The following is a 15,795-nucleotide window of genomic DNA, read 5'->3' as shown; positions in this document are numbered from 1 at the left end:
CATCAGGCCTCCAGCCAGTCGGGCATCTCAAGTGTACTGTTGTCCAGACTCTTGAGCTCTGCTTTCCTACCCAGAAAATAATTATCCTCCATTTCCCTGTCATTTTCATAGAGTATTTCCATGTATCTTATACTCCATGATTATGTGTGGGGGACATAAGGATGTCATTCCATTATTTTTTGTACTTCCTGATGGAATTGGGGTGGGGCAGGGCACAGACTAGTTCCTAGCTCAGGCTTTTTCTTTGGGATGACCTTGGATGCCCTTGAGCTTCAGAAAACATCTGTGAGACTTGGAGGACTCCAGTTGCTTTGCCTCTTTGTGCCATGGTCTGCCAGGGGAGGTAAGGGGGGAGACCATGTGGATGGGAAAGGTCTTAGTTAATTTAGTGACCCTCTATGTCCCCATCTGGAGATCTGGGTGAGCTGAAGGCAGTTCCTGTTCACCTCTTGCTGTATACAGGGATTGGAAGCTGGAAGTTGACTTGTATGAGGTAGCCTCTGAGTTGATGGAATATAAGAGCCTACCTATGACTTGCTAATGCTTTTGGTCTGTAACCAGGAGGTCCCACTGCCCTGGCTGGCTGGTTCTGGACCATGGCAACGATCAATGAAAGCACAAGGCATTGTTCAAACTGGAACCATGATGAGAAAGAAGGAAGGGCTGAAAGTATGCTGAGTGTCACCTGGGATTGTTCACCAGCCCTCTGTGGAGAGACTCTTTAGGAGAAAGCAGAGAAAGAGGGATTCTGTGTATCTGGGAGTTTAGACTTAATTGATAATGAAAGTGGTTTGAGAATTACTCTGTGCACCCGCAGCTCATAGTATTGATAAGAAATAGCATTCATCAGACACAACAGCCAGCTACCCCCAGGGTCTTTCTGCATGGCCAGTGGGACTGGGGATTGTTTAGTTAATTACAGAATTCTGTTAAAGGAAAAAGTTATTTTTGAAAAGAATCCAAACATTTTAATTGAACCCCAAACAGATGTGCATCCCAATCTTGCTATGGAGTGAGGGCCTTTTCTTTCCACAGGGACCTGCTAATTTGGAGTTCTCTGTCCTCTCGGTTACATGAACCATATCCATAATACATTGGTGATTTAAACTTCCAAATCTTAAAAGTAAAGCAGGAGTTTATCCACTTGTGATGCAGTCTGAGTACAGAATCCCTTTAGAATTTTTTACAGTCCTCCAACACTTAATTCAAGAGCACATTTTTTTAATGGTCCTGTTAAGTCTCTTCAAAGCATCTGCTTGGTTGTCACAGACACAGCGCTTTTTTACACTTGTTTCATCTCTTATGTAATGTTTAATTAAATTTTCTATTTTCATCAACAAGTATAACCATCTTGAACAGTTTTAGAAATGATCTCAACTGATTCTTGGTAAGCAGACCACTCAGTGGGTGGAAGCAGAAGACCCACGAGCGTGCTTGGGAGAATCCTGCCAGCTGCAAACCTGGGCCTGAGTTGGTATCATTTACTGAGGGAAAAACACCATGCAGTTAGCTAACTGGTAGGTCAATTAAATAGAAGTCATCGACAGATTTGCAGGGCAGGTATTGTTATCTCTGTTACAGATGCCTGTGCTGATTGATTCCACAGGCTCCGCCCACCTGCTGACCCTGCCCTGTATGTAGGAGCCAGCTTTGTCTGAGATGTGAGGATGGCGTCAGCACCGTGGCCTCTAGCCCTCACCTCTATTCCTGCCTGGGAACGAGTTGGCCTAAGTTGAGATCCTTGTTCCCTCTCCTCCCTTTGGTATTGTCTTCCTTGTTCTTACCAAGGAGCTGCCTTGTAGAAAGGCGTCATCTCTCTCACATGAAACGTTTTGTCCTGAATGGAGAAGCAGCCTCCAGCTGAGTGTCCGGGAAGTAAGCTATTGTTCACACAGCATGTTCTAAACATTTTCTGCCAGAAGGAAACCCTTTCCCTCTGGTTTGTCCTTTTTAAAAAAAACAACAACAAAGGAGCCTGAGTTTTGATTAACTTGTTTTTTAGGTAGAATTCTGTTTATTTTGGAACCAGATGAATGTGAATCTGGAGTGTAAACCCTTTCTAATCTCTATAAACTGAAATGAGCAAGGGAGTTAGGATTGTATGTTTGCCTGGCATCTGTGGTTTTACAAGGGCTGCAGATGTTTCTCAGTGTAAGGAAGGCTTACATCTGGCCAAGTGGGTCACAGAGTGAAAACTAAATGACTTTTAGATTTAACCCTGTTGTTCCAAGGACGTCATTTAAGAAAGATCCTTATTAGTACCTCCTGCTATGGCCCCCGGACATGGCAGGGACTGAAATCTCCCAGGAACAGGGGCAGACAGACGTTGCCTTTGGAGAAGGAAGCAGAGAATCTCACTGCCTGTGCTTACAGCAGCAAGAACCTTGTCTTTACTTCTAAGATGATGTCATTCAGGGAATGAATGAATTACACGGAGACCCCATGTGTTTTACACTGTACAGAGCTTGCTCAGACTCATTTCATAATAAATTAACTGCTTATTATAATTCCATCTGGCAACCAAACACCGCACCAAGATTTCTTGTGCCTTGTCTCAGATCTTTAGAGCAGCCCCGTGTTGATGTCTTCATTTTGTCTTTGAAAAATCTAAGGTTTAAGGATAAGAGGTAAGGTAATTTGCCCACAATGATGATCCCGTGAGTGAGAAATTTTTTCACACTTTATAGAAAAGGAAATTGAAAGAGAAATTAAATGACTTGGCCAAGGTTCCACAACTAATTAAGTGGGTTTTGAACTCAAGTTTCTTATTCAAAAGTCCTCATTCTTTCCATCACTCTATACACTGCCCTTTCACTGTTCTCAATCCCATATATTTGAAATTGTACACTGAGCCTTAGAGAGTAGAAGCAAGGCCCTAAATAAGCTGGATGCCATGAATTAGATAATCGGGCACTGGTCACATATTTCTAGTGCTAGTGTTATTTAACTTGTCTGGGACGCGGTTTCCTCTTTAAAGTGTGAAGAATCCTAGCTCTCTTCTAGGCTGATTGTGAGGATGAACTGAATCACCGGGAGGGTATCAGCTGGTGCTCAGTGCAGAGCACCCACTGAGAACCTGGCCCTAGGACCAAACAACCCTGAAGGCTTGACTGTTAACATTGTTGATCAAAAGTACTTTCCGAGGAGAAGGGTACCTTGCTGTGAGCACCTGAATTCAATTTGCAGCAAAGATGACCTCTTAAAGTGGGAAAGGAATAATTTAATAAGCTTTCAACCCAGTTCACACACCTTTCCTTTGCTCCTTCAGTATTCTGAAGGTGGATTTCATCTCCTCATTTTATTGGTGTCAGGCTATACAGAATACAAACATAGTCTACCAGCCAGGTATTCTAATATGCTGCTTACCATGCTAAAAAAAACTCACTAAAGATCAGGGTCTTTTGAGTCTCATTAATGCGAATCAATTTCCCAGGGTATGCTCATCCCTGGAAACAGTGATGATTGAGTTTTCAGACTGTCAAGACTGGAGTTAGCCTGGTTCCAGGACAGAGAAAGCCACACCACAACAGAGAAGCTGTATTGAGAGCCCTCAACCCTGAAAGCTTTGTGACATGGAATAATTAATGGTGAAGTCAGCTTTCCCACATTCCTTTTTCTTTGTTTCCTTTGCCTGTTGGGCATGTCTTTGCTTATTAGCATGTTGAGCACAGTTCATTACAAATGATGAAACTCGAACCAGGGCCGAGCTTACAATTTATTATTCTCTAAAAGATTTGATCCTAAGATTGTTTTCCCCCAGTATTTTATTCTGAAAAATTTTGAACATACAGAAAACTTGAAAGAGATCTGTGAATATGTAGATGTCCACCACCTAGAGCCTAGGTTCTACTATTAGCATTTTGCTATACTTGCTTTATCTCAGATCTCTTCATAGCTCAGTCATGGATTAAAAATCCATGTTATTTTTTTGTGCATTTCAAATAATTTGCATACATTTTATCCTTAAACATTTTAAAATATATATCATTAGTTCAATATTGTTTATAGTATTTGGGGGGGTTAAATTTATGCAATGAAATGCATAAATCTTGTCTACTATTCTCTGAGTTTTGATAAATACATAGATTAGTGTGACCCAAATTCCTCTCAAGAAACAGATTATTATACCCCAGAAAGTTCCATCATGTCCCTTCCCAGTCAGTCCTTACCCCTCTCACCCCCCAGGAACTATTCTGACATTTTCCACTGCCATAGATGCGTTTTGCTTGTTCTAGAACTTTATGAAAATGGAGCCAAAGCAGTATGTGCTCTTTAATCTGAAAGATTTAACTAGTGCTTTAAAATGAAGCTCGGAGACTCTGTCAGCATCATTTATCCAACTTCTTCCTGTCTCACAAGTTCAGAGATAATTAGGAGTGGCAAGCTTTAGGAAATCCCAAGGCAGCTGATGAATACTGGTAGCGTATTTGTATGGAGTATGTATAACTTTTGTTTTACATCTTAAGTATATATAATTTGGTGCTCAGAATTCCACATCTGACAGCCCTGGTATTACAATACAGGTGTTTCCTTGCAGAATCTGAGGAGCCGATAAATGTAGGACCCCTTCCCCTGGCCACACCACTGAGGAAATAGATTGTGAGCAGGAGCTTAGGGTGTTTCCTTTGGGCTAGTTTACTCTGTAGTCAGACCAACAGTACACTGTGCTGTAATGAAATTCAAATTGTGGAAGAACAGGACCAAGGGAAGTTTACTTGGATGTTGTTAGTGGTGAAAGAAAAACCAAAGAAGGATCAAGAATCAGGTTACTCAGTGTTTTAGATAACTGCAGCCTTTCCGAGGTTCGTGTGCTTCTTCCTCATTCCCCTCCCCTAGCCCCCAAAATAAGCCTACTCCTGGATGGAAAGTAGATTGCACAAATTGGACTAGCACCCAAATACATAATCCTCATTAATCTTTTAGATTCTTGTCCCACTTTTTAAAGCCAGTACTTGGCACACAACCCAGAGTTATGTGGCAAGCAATAATAAAGTTAATTGGAATCTAGGTCTTCCAACTTTTTTCTTCTTTCAGCAGTTTCTTTGGGCTTTGAGTTAAAGATTGCTGTTCTAGCATGAGAAGGTCATTTGGCAAGTATTGTTTACAAGTAAGTCTCCGTTTCTGTCAAGTTGTAGGTCTGGGGCATGAGCATCTCTGGGTCAGGGAAGAGGTCGGGTGTGAGATGCTTTGGGGGCTAGGCCCAGTATCAGCAACCGGAGAGGTATGGGAAAGATAAAAATGAGAGAGAAAGGGAGTTAGAGACTTAGACTGGGGTCACTGGCTTTCCTCACTCCACCAGTCTAGCCTGGGGCAAGCACACAGGCAGGCTTTGACTGAAGGACAGAGCTCTGTTGTCTTTCAGTCTAATAGAAAAAGGGGGGTTGAGAAAGAAGGTGACAATGTAAAGGGAATTCAAATGGGGCTAAAACAGTTAATACGGTTACAATCTGAGTGCCCCCCTGCAGTGAGACAAATTAAGCTGAGACTAAGAGCCCGCTCTGTGGAAAAGAATTTGCTCTGTGGAAAAGAACTTACTCGTTGTTAGCTGAGCTGCCACGTCTGCTTTAGGAGGACAGCCCAGAGCTGACAGCCCCACCGGTTGGCAGATATTATTCATTCCCTACCACCTTCTCCCCTCCTCCACCTATCTAGCCTCCCTCTTTTAAAAGCAGTTGACAGCGTTAGAAAATCAGAACAAATAATTTCCTTCGATCCATCTTTGTCCTTCCTGAGGCCTTGTGCAATTCAGTTTGGGGGCAGGGGTAAACAACAACCCAGATCCTGGTCAATGACTCTTTTTCAAATGTGAAATCAAAGCCCACTCTAGGCTGAGAGGCTGTCTTCTGCTAAGAGGCAGGAGACAGAGATGGTGATGAATTCTTATGTGGTTTCTGGGCCTGGAGTGCAGCTGTCAGCAGTCTTTAGGGTTCTTTGCACAGCCGGAGGAGCCAACTTTGACGTCAGCAGTCACCTGATGGCACGGGCACAGGCAGAGAAGGTTAAGGCTTGGTTCCCCAGCTCTGTGCTCCTGGGGATGGGCAGTGCTGTCCAAGCAAGGCTAGCTGGCCAGAGGAGAGGGTCTGCCACTTGGTCCCCCCGTAGCAGGAAGCTTGACCTCTCCAGGGAGCATACTTGGCCTCCGATGGCACTTACCGGAAGTGAGAGCCGTGCTATCAGCGGGGAGCTCGGGAGTCTGCCCATGGAGTAGAGCTTCAATTTCCTCACCTGAAAAATGGGATACTACATTTGCTTGGCAGTGAGTTGAGGCTCTGCAGGATTATTGAGAAAAAAGGCCAGCTGGTAGTTGTGGGGTGTGAGGTTGCTGTGCCAGCAACCCAAGGAGTCTGGAAAACGATAAAAATAAAGAGGGAAAGGGAGTTAGAAAATCCAGATTGGGTCCAGAAGTGTTGGCTGCCTTTCCCCTCTCACTGTATTAGTGAGGTGACTACCTTGGCATGGGTGTTTAACAAATGGTAACTGTTTTATTTGTTGCTGTGCACTTCCAGTGTGCCAGCTCTGCACAAGGCACCCTGTGGGATCTGAAAGAAACAGTATAAAACAGGATCTTTACCCTTAATGGTTCGGTAGTTTCTCTGGGACACACCATAAAACAGCTAATCAGGGACATAACAGTGCAAAGCAGGGTATGTTTCTGGGCCAATACAGTAGTAAGTGTTGGGGATGGAAAAGAAGACAAGAAAGGTGTCTCCAGCCCTGGCGGTACAGTCCTAAGGAGACCGATGTGTCTTTTCCAGCTGGTAGGAGAGTCATAAGGAGCTGGCAGCTCTCCAGGCAGCTGAAAGGGGGTTGGGAGGGAGTGTCTGACATTAGGAGCCAAACTGAGTTGCTGGTGAATCAAGGAAACATCCCCCTTCATGTTCCCGTTTGTACCAAAAGAAGATAGGAGGAAGACGATCGCTTTCTCTCTCTCTCCTCTGCATTAGGCCTCGGCTTATAGGCATGTTGCCCAGATTGATTCCTGCTCTCTGATATTTGGCTACATCTAGAAGCCCCTGAACATAGCCATTGCTTCTAACCTGTACCACCTCCTGGAAGGGAGGTTTCACAAAGGCTTTGGAGCCAAGTTGCACCAAGGCGTGTGGTTCTCCTGTGGACTGCCTGTGCCCAGCACACTTCCTGGCACACAGAAGACCCATCAAAACCTGGAGAAATATTTCTTCTCCCAACAGCTGTCTTCCCCCCTGTCCTCACCTACAGTATCCATGGAAAAGTAGATAGGATAATCTGAATTGCTCCTGGCAGCCAGGTTATGGCAATGGAGAATGAAGACCTCTCTATATATAGAATATCACCTCCTGTTGCCAGCCTGTGGGCAACCAGAATTCTGTGTTCCAAACAAGCAGATGTCAGATGACCTGCGCAGCGGTATCTCTCATGTTTGTTTTTGGTTTTGTTCTCAGGCATATAGGGAATACATTTTATACAGCCCTGGCAGGGGGAAAAAGTCAGAATAGAATAATAGTAAATACTTTCTGAAAATGGAATATTTCTAAGCATTTTTTGAATACATGAGTCCATTATGGTGATAAGCTTCAGGCCTTACCTTACCAAACACAAATATAAGTTCTCTAACAGAGTTCATGCAACGTGAAGTATAAAAGTGTGGCCATTTCCCATCTCTCCAAAAATGTCACCGATCTTAAACAATAGAGAAAGGAGAGAACATTGAGCTGTGCCCTTCCATTACATTCCACCTGCCTCTTTCCCTGACATTCCCCCGAGATGCAGAATGTTTCTGGGAAAGCAGCCTAATCAGATTGTTTTTTAAAGCCTAAATGGTTAACTACATGAATTTTAGAATCAGATCAGAACGGCATGTGTCTTCCATGACCACTCCTCCTGGTCTAGTCTGAAATGACCATGTTCACTTTCTGCTGGTTCCAGGCCAGTTGGGGATTGTGGGGGCTTAGCAGGACCACAGCCCCAGACGGCTCTGTGCTGGTGGTTTCAGGGAGGGGACATGTACTGCCATGGAGTCCTGGACTGCAAGCTGTCAATAAATGGCCAAGTACTCACAGTTCCTCTATAAACTAGAATCTTCTCAGCTTGACTTAGCTACTGCAGTTCACAGGAAACAAAACATACTTTCTAGTTGAGATGAAATAGTTCTGAGTGTTTGTTAGCATTTCTCAGCTGGCCTGCAGTCTGAAGCACCTCATATACCCACCCAGAGGTCTGTGGAAACCTGAGCTTTTCCTGGCCCTTTGTAGTTGGCATGAGGGTGACTCCTGCCAACCTTCCTGCCAAACAGGAAGGAACAGAGCAAGGAAGCAGCAGGGTGTTCAACTCTGTTTACTGATTTCAAAAGGCCCTTTGGCAAAATCTCGTGTATTGGGCAGCCAAGAGATGTGAATTGGACAGGCCACCTGAGACTTTGGGTATTAGGTGATTATGATGATGATGATGATGAAATATATAAAGTAGATGACTTCATTTCAAAAGATAATTGGAATCACCCTCTACTTCAGCTCTTTCTACTCTTGACACTCTGCATGGCCTTGAGAAAACAGCTTTTTCATTGCTGGCTCTAAGTAAATGGAAACTACTCACTTCTGCCTCCCTCCCTCCTTTGCTTTCATTCATTCAGTAGGTAGCCTGTTTATCATGAGCCAGGCCAAAGGGATAAAATGGCAAATAAAACATGCTTGATTCTAACCTTCATGGTGGTTATGTGTTGATTCTCCTCCCTACACCACTTTTGACCTGGAGGAGGGATCCAAAGGCTGGGGGAGCCATCCCAGGATTAAGGACCCATTCCCCCATGTAGGAAAAAGTTTTTCACCTCTAGTGCCCTACTTTTCTCCTATAAATGTGAAAAAGGAAAAAGAAGGTGCATCAGCAGATATCTACTGCGTGCCTACTCTTTGCCCAGCTTTGAGGCTCTGTAATCTGATTGGGTCACCCAGGCTTCGGGACCCAGCACTGATTTGTCATTTAGTGCAGCCTGGGGGTGGGGCAGCTTGGCCTGGAATAGAAGAGCTGTCTCCAGATATCTCTAAGCCTTTCCTGTGGAAGAGGGGGTGTTCTAGGGGAATAACAAGGTTACCGAGTTGAACTTAGAAAAAAGGTTTAAGTCTGTAAAAAGACAAATATTATAAATTGGTGCTTTCTGCAAATGGGGTTAACTAACTGGAAGAGTTAGCAAGTGCCACATCTCTGGAAGGCCTTTAGTAGAATCAGACCTGGAGCACGAGTTGGGATTGTATGACCTGTGAGCTCCTAATTCAAAATTCTGTGCCTGGAAGAACTCTCAAGAAATAACTGGGAATTATCCTACAGATAGACTTGCACACATGTACAAAGATGTGTGTAGAACAGTATTTATTGTAGCACTGTTTAAAATGAGAAAAGATGGAAAACTCCACATGCGTGCATCAGGTGACTGGTTATAAAAATTATTGTACCCATTGAAAAAAAAAGTTCCTTATTGAACTGTGGAAGGAACTCCAAAATGTATTATTAAATGAAAAATAGTATGGGGGATGGAGTACATTCAGACATTTGATTACATGGGAATAGATCTAGAAGGATACTGGAGAAACTGGTTATACTGGTTTCCTCTAGAGAAAAGAACTAGGCAGCTGGGAGACAAGTAGGAAGGAGACTTTCTCTGAATAACCTTTTGTATCTTGAATTTTGAATTATGTGGATATATTACCCATCAAAAATAAATATAAGTAAAAATATTTTTTAAAACTTTAAAAATAAATTTTACTGTGCCAGAGCACTGCAGACAGAAGAGGGGAAATGGAAAGCACACTAACCTTTTGTTTAGCATCTTCAGCTGGATGTTTTGTGTACGTGATACCTTTAGTCCACACAGCCCTTTGTAGGAGACAGAACCTATCCCCATTTTTGTAGGTTTAACACTGAGGCGTTGGGAGTGTTAAATGTGCTTGCACCATGCTGCCTCCTTCAGACATTTTCTTCAAGGAGCAGTGCAGACCTGTCGTGCTGCCAGCCGGCCTCTGGGCTAGTAGGTAGAGGCACATCCTCCATTTGCTACATGGGTCAGGTCATGTTTCCCTTTGCTTTCACTGAGCTTAGGGATGAAATTTGCAGTGTGTAAACAGGCAATCAGTGCCTGAGCCTGCAGTCATTTTGTGGCTGGAAAATACCCTCCTGTGCTCTTCTGCTGGGTGTCAAATGTGCCGTCTTTGTCTGCCAGCTGCAGGCTGGCTGGGGAGTTGTTTTTTTCTGATTGTCAGACCCAGGTTCCTTACTTGCACTTAAAGGAAAAAGCTTCCAAGGCCTGGTACAAAAGGTCCTCTCTCCATTTCTTTGGGGAAAAAAACAGCAAATGATCTCATTATCACTGCAACCCAGAAAGGAGGAGGGGAGGAAGAGAAGTGGCTTCTTCCTCACTGCACCGGCTTGCCCTGGTCAGATTTCCTGGCGTGGGGGGCTTGGATCTGGCTCAGGGAGACCAAAGCCAGCTGGTTGGGACAGGTAGTCCATACGGGGGCAATGCTAGAGACGTCGGACACTTTGGTCTGGAGGAAGGACTAATGTCTGCACCTTTCTTATCACTGAAGGCAGAGCTTGCTGGCCTTCAGGGAGTAAAAGATCCTCCATTCAGTGTTATGTGCCCTCCTCACCTTTGCTTCCAAGAGGTTCCTGTGTTCAGGTGCTCTGTTTGTCTCAGCTCTAGAAATTGGCCTCACACCTCAGACCTGGCAGTCACACAATGTTTGTTATCTGTTGAGTGCAGTCCCAGGCACTGCTCTAGGCACTTGGGGTGTAACGTGGGGCAAAGCTGGCAAAGTCTCTACTCTCATGGAATTAAAATTCGAGCATGAGCAGTGAAATGTGTCAGGTCTGGCTTGCTCTTTCCCCCTCTGCCCAATCTCTGCCCTGTCTGGGAAAATGGGGGGGCTGTGTGCATGCAGTGTGTGTGTGTTACTTTGGCATTCCCAGCAGCCAAGCCCAAGTCGTTTCAGAGCATGTCTTTAGACTCCACTGGGCTGTGCCCCGAGTGGGCCTTTCACGATCTCAGTGGCAGAGAGTTCTGCTACCTTGCAAGTTGGTGCTGGCCTTGGAATCATCTGGAAGAGCCCTAGAAGTCTGCCCTCAGTGCACTGATGGTGAGCTGGCCATGTTTAACCCGAACCTGACAGCCTCTTCTTTTTGTTCCTCTTTCTTCCATTTTAGATTGAGAAAATCATGAGCTCTATTGGAGAAGGGATTGACTTTTCTCAGGAACAGCAGAAGATCTCAGGTATTGTACCAAGAAGCCGTCTTCTCCACGGAACACAGACTTCTGGCCCCTTTTGGGCTCAGGTTTTTCCCCCTGACACAAAAGACAGACGCTGAGTGGGTGAGAGAGGTCAGCCACAGACCACTTCATGGTCTTGAAAATCAGAATCTTATGTATCTAAGCAGCCCATCTAGCTGTTATTTTTAGAGCCTTGACTTCCTTTACATATTAGAGGGGAATGTGTATAAATTGAATTTCATTTAGGCTGCCTATTAAGAAACTTTTTTTTTTAATGAACAATCGTCACTCAGTGTTTTTCATAGATGCAGGCTTTCTCTGATCGACTTATATTGGAGCGCCCCTCAGTGCTGGTTTCCCCAGGTGGCCCTGGCACTCCCTCTTCCTGGGAACATGGCTCCCATCTGCCTAATCCGTGACAAGGGTGGAGCGTTGGGTTGGACCAGGGGTCTGAGACTGTTAGCTTGCTTCTCTTGGAGGGGTCAGCTTTGCTGTTTCCTCCTGTGTCTGTTTCTCCATTCTTCCATTTACTTAGTCACTCATCATTTTTACTTCAGATCACTGCTACTTTGGTGGTTCTTTCATTTCAAAGCCATAGGGGTGAGGTCTGCCTCTGTTTCTTTCATTTGAAACGGAACTAGGGAGGCCATATCTGAGCTATTTTTCTTGACAGTAGACTTGAGGTTGTGTTACTTTCTAAGGTCAGGTGACATTCTTCAAGATGCCTCTCAAAGCAGCTCTCACACTCCTTCCCCCAAAGCATCTGCAGATTGTCCTGCTCCCCCTCCCCAACCCGATCTCTTTCCCCTTGAGGAAATGCTCCCCTCCACTGAAAGGGTAGAATTCCTTGTTCAATCAGGAGTTTGCATCCAGGATTGACCTGTTAGCCCCAAGTGACTCTTCTGTTCCTCCATGGGCTTCTGGCCCTGACAGGAAGTCTGATGGGTGGGGGCAAGTGTGCACATCAGGGAGAAAGGACCTGCTGAGCCCATGAGGCTTGTGGACAGAGTATAGGCTCTAGAGCCTCAGTCCTGGCTTCTGATCCTAATTCTAGATACTTGTGTGTCTTGGACAAGTCATTTAATCTCTCTGAGCTGCCAGTTGCTCATTCACAACACTGGGATAATGGTACCCACCTCATAGGTTTGTGGGAATGAGTACCGTGTACAAATACTTAAGCTAAAGAGGTTCTCAGTAAAGAGTAGCTATCCTTGTTTTTGTTCACGAACTCGTTACTGACTGATATTGAGAAACCTAGAGAAGAGGGGCATCTGCTCTCCTGGCTTGTCTCCCTGCATCGCTTTTCCAGACTGGGTTCCTGGAGCCACCCTCCCTCCAGCAGCCTTGTTTCCCAGGCTGGGTTTGGTCCATCTTTGTCAGTCTTGGATTATGGTAGGGCCCGAAGAGGTGGCTCTTTTGACTAAGAGTTTGTGGGTCTGTTTCCAGGTAGTTGCTTACTCTCAGACAACACTGTTGTAGCTTTCAGGCTTTTCCAAGGGTCAAGTGTTGTGGGTTATAGAAGTTCAGGACTGAGACAAACATTGCCATTTTCAGTGCTGTGCTTTGGGCACAGCCAAGAACAGGATCAATGATAGTTCAGTTGAGTCCACTTTTTGCTTCCCTGGACCCCTCTGTGTCAGAGGAACCTCAGGCACTTGTATGTGCCTGAATTTTGTAGTCAGAAGCAAACCATTACCTCTTGGCTTTGCAAGTCAGGAGATGTGGCAGCATCTCTAGAAAACACTCTTCTAGAAGAGCCCTTCCCCTTAGAAGTGGTGACACGGAGCTCTTTCTTTACCCGGCTGGTCCCACCCCCATGCACCCATGTGAGTGGCAAGAGTTGATGCTGCTATTTCCCGAGATTTCTGGATCTCAGAAAAAAACTGGTTTTAGTGCTTGTCGAGTTGAACCATCATCCTCCATATCCCAGCTTAGGAAGTCAAAGGCGGGCAAACAAGGGAGGCTGCCCAAAGAGAGGGTGTGTACACTTATGCTGCTGAGCCCCAGCCCACTTTATCTTCACCACTGCCAGGCCTTGAAGCATGGAGAAGGTGGGTTCAGCCAGCCTAGGAACCCTGCGTTCTGCCCGTTGGGTCAGGAGGGGACTTTGCCCAGGACCTCAGGGAGCACTAGCCTTCAGCCCAGACCAAAGCAGAATTCTTGTTTATTTTGAATATCAGTATCAGGGTTCAGATTGTCCTTGGGCTTCTGGATCTAGGAGAAGAGACCTAGGCTCTAGGTTTGCCAACCAGGTCGGGGTAGCAGATCCCTCTAGCAGCCAGCCCTTAACTAAACATGGTGTTGCCTGGAGTGGCTGGTTTTATAGAGAATCACATACTGAAAGATAAGACCCTATATTGCACTTGAGTCTCAGTCCTGTTTTGGACCATGGGCCCCTGAGCTGCTAGCACTAGAGCTAGTTATCTGAATCCCCAACAGACATGGTTTACAACTCGTCCCATAGTCAGGAGTCCAGGAGGATAAGCCTTCCCACTGGCCCAGACCACTCTGCTTATTTCAACAAAGACCTGTTCTGTCAAGCAGAAGAGACCCCTTGGCTTTCATTTGCTAAAGCCAGACATTTTAGCTGTTAAGCAGCTGCTAAATGCCAGCTCCTCCTGGGGCCTGATCTCCCACCACACAGAGTCCCTTCTTTGCCAGAGCCATCTGTAGTCTGTTGGGATGCAGGTGTCCCCCAGCATGTTTAGAGGGTAGCATGTGGTCCCTGGGTTGTTGTCTCTGTACATGTTACCCTTTTTGTCTCCACAGCTGTACTTGAGATTTGGTCCTGGTTTCCCCTTGTCCTTGGTGCCTCCCCTCTTGTGCCCTCTTCTCCAGAATGTGAGTGGCCTGCTCTGGGCCTGGAGCTTCTCCCTTATGCTCTGACAGGCCCAGAGAGAGAGGTCACTTCCAGGCTGTTTGGTGCACTCACCTGAGGAGTATCAGGTGTAAGGTCCTCACTTTGTTGCCTGTTTTTGTGAAACCCATGGAGTGTCTTCTTGGCAGAGAGGCACAGTCATTCCTTAAGTGGCGAGTGGTGGGGGGCCACTTCAACTGTGGGCTGTGCCCTCAGGGCAGTGTCATTCCTCAATCCCCTCTCTGGCTATCCTAGAAACTAATAGCCAAAACTGTAGGAACATTCCTTCTCTGTTCTCCCTAAGTCGTTTCCAGCCCCTGAACTGAAGGTAAAGTCTCACCATCTTTACCTTTTATATGCCCATGTATTTGCCAATATCAGCTATTGGGAAATCTGTCATTTTGCTTTAATGCTACTGCTGCTGTCTTTCCCTCAGCGGCAGCAGTGGCAGCAGCCGCAGCTTCTGCTTCGATGTCCGATCCCTGATGTATTTTCCTGAGCATGGAGGGGAGGGGGTGGGGAAGGGAGAAGGGGGAGGGCCAGACATTCTGAGAGTGAGCAAGGACTGTGGAGCCGGCAGCAGGCAGCGTGGAGCCCAGGAGCCTTTAGACAAAGCACTCTGCTGCGGTTCTGTGAGCACACACATCCACCGGCAGCAGGCAGGACCACAGCTGCCCGGCTGGGGGATTACAGGCAGGAATGAATCAGCAGCTAAGGACATTTGACTTCAGGAGTGGACAAGAGCCTGCCGCTTAGGTCCCTGGAGCAGACAGCCCCGCTCAAGGGCAGGGGAGCTCAAGTAGCTCCAGACTCGGCATCTTGGAGTGCTGCTACAGTGTGCGTCGGGAGGCCGCCCAGGTCCCTGACCACCATCTGTTTTACAGAGGACAGATGAGGGAGAACCTGGGACCCTGGGTCACTAGGGTCTCCTAGGTAACCAAGCCAGTTGGCCTATGCCTGCCTTGAGGGCAGAAAGTGCCAGGAACTACAAAATGACTGTCACCGTGTCAAGAGTTCTCTGGAGGTGATGTTTTATAGTTGGTTCTTCCTTCCTCGCACCTGTTTCCTTCCTTTTTGTTTTTCCTTCTTTTATTTGTGCTTGCCTGTGAGAACCAGAGAAGTAGGTGGGGGTTAAGGCGTTCAGCTCAGGACATCCAAGGTCTGCCAGGAGGGCTGAACTTTTTTTCTCCCTGCACCACCACACTCCCTTCCTAGCCGAGGAGCATAGCAAATAGATGTCCTCCCTTCCCTGCTCATCCTCAGAGGAGAACATCAGGATCCGGAGGCCCTGGGAAGACACTTGCTGTCTTTATCTCTCAGCCAGAGAGAGCAGCACAGAATGTGAATAGACTTAAGCCGCCTCATCGCAGCTGACAGAGGACCGCTTCCTTTTTCTTTTATCTGGCTGGGTTTTGTTGTCACTAGCCAAGAACTGGATCTGCCTGCCTACTTTCCACCTGAGCAGGCAGGCAAGTTACAGGAACAGCCACTATCAGAAGAGGAAAATGAATGCCCAGCACCTGCAAAACCGCCCGGCCGGGGAAGGCAGCCCTTCAGAAAGCACCCTGGCCTGGGAGACGCCCCGTTTGCTGGCAGCCAGGGTCTAGCTGTGGACCGGGCTCCTGGCCCACTGGCTGCACAGCCCAGCGGAATGCGATGTTGCCGTCCCAGCAGAGCCACCCTGAGCCTGGTCCTGAGCCTT

At 46.3% G+C, this 15,795-nt stretch overlaps 1 protein-coding gene across 7 annotated transcripts in view; it reads left to right on the top strand.

Moving 5' to 3' along the window:
• Positions 1-15,795, top strand: part of ANKS1A (ankyrin repeat and sterile alpha motif domain containing 1A) — a 172,594-nt gene that overhangs the window by 127,222 nt on the left and 29,577 nt on the right. For all 7 annotated transcript variants that reach the window (XM_039856183.1, XM_039856185.1, XM_039856182.1 and 4 more), the window contains one exon: positions 11,173-11,239. In XM_039856183.1, the coding sequence (XP_039712117.1) occupies positions 11,173-11,239 (67 nt within the window). The remainder of the gene's footprint in view (positions 1-11,172; positions 11,240-15,795) is intronic.

The sequence above is a fragment of the Pteropus medius genome, unplaced genomic scaffold, assembly GCF_902729225.1.
Source record: "Pteropus medius unplaced genomic scaffold, Ma_sr-lr_union100, whole genome shotgun sequence".
Taxonomy (NCBI): Eukaryota; Metazoa; Chordata; class Mammalia; order Chiroptera; family Pteropodidae; genus Pteropus; species Pteropus medius.
This window is presented reverse-complemented; position numbering and strand designations above follow the sequence as displayed.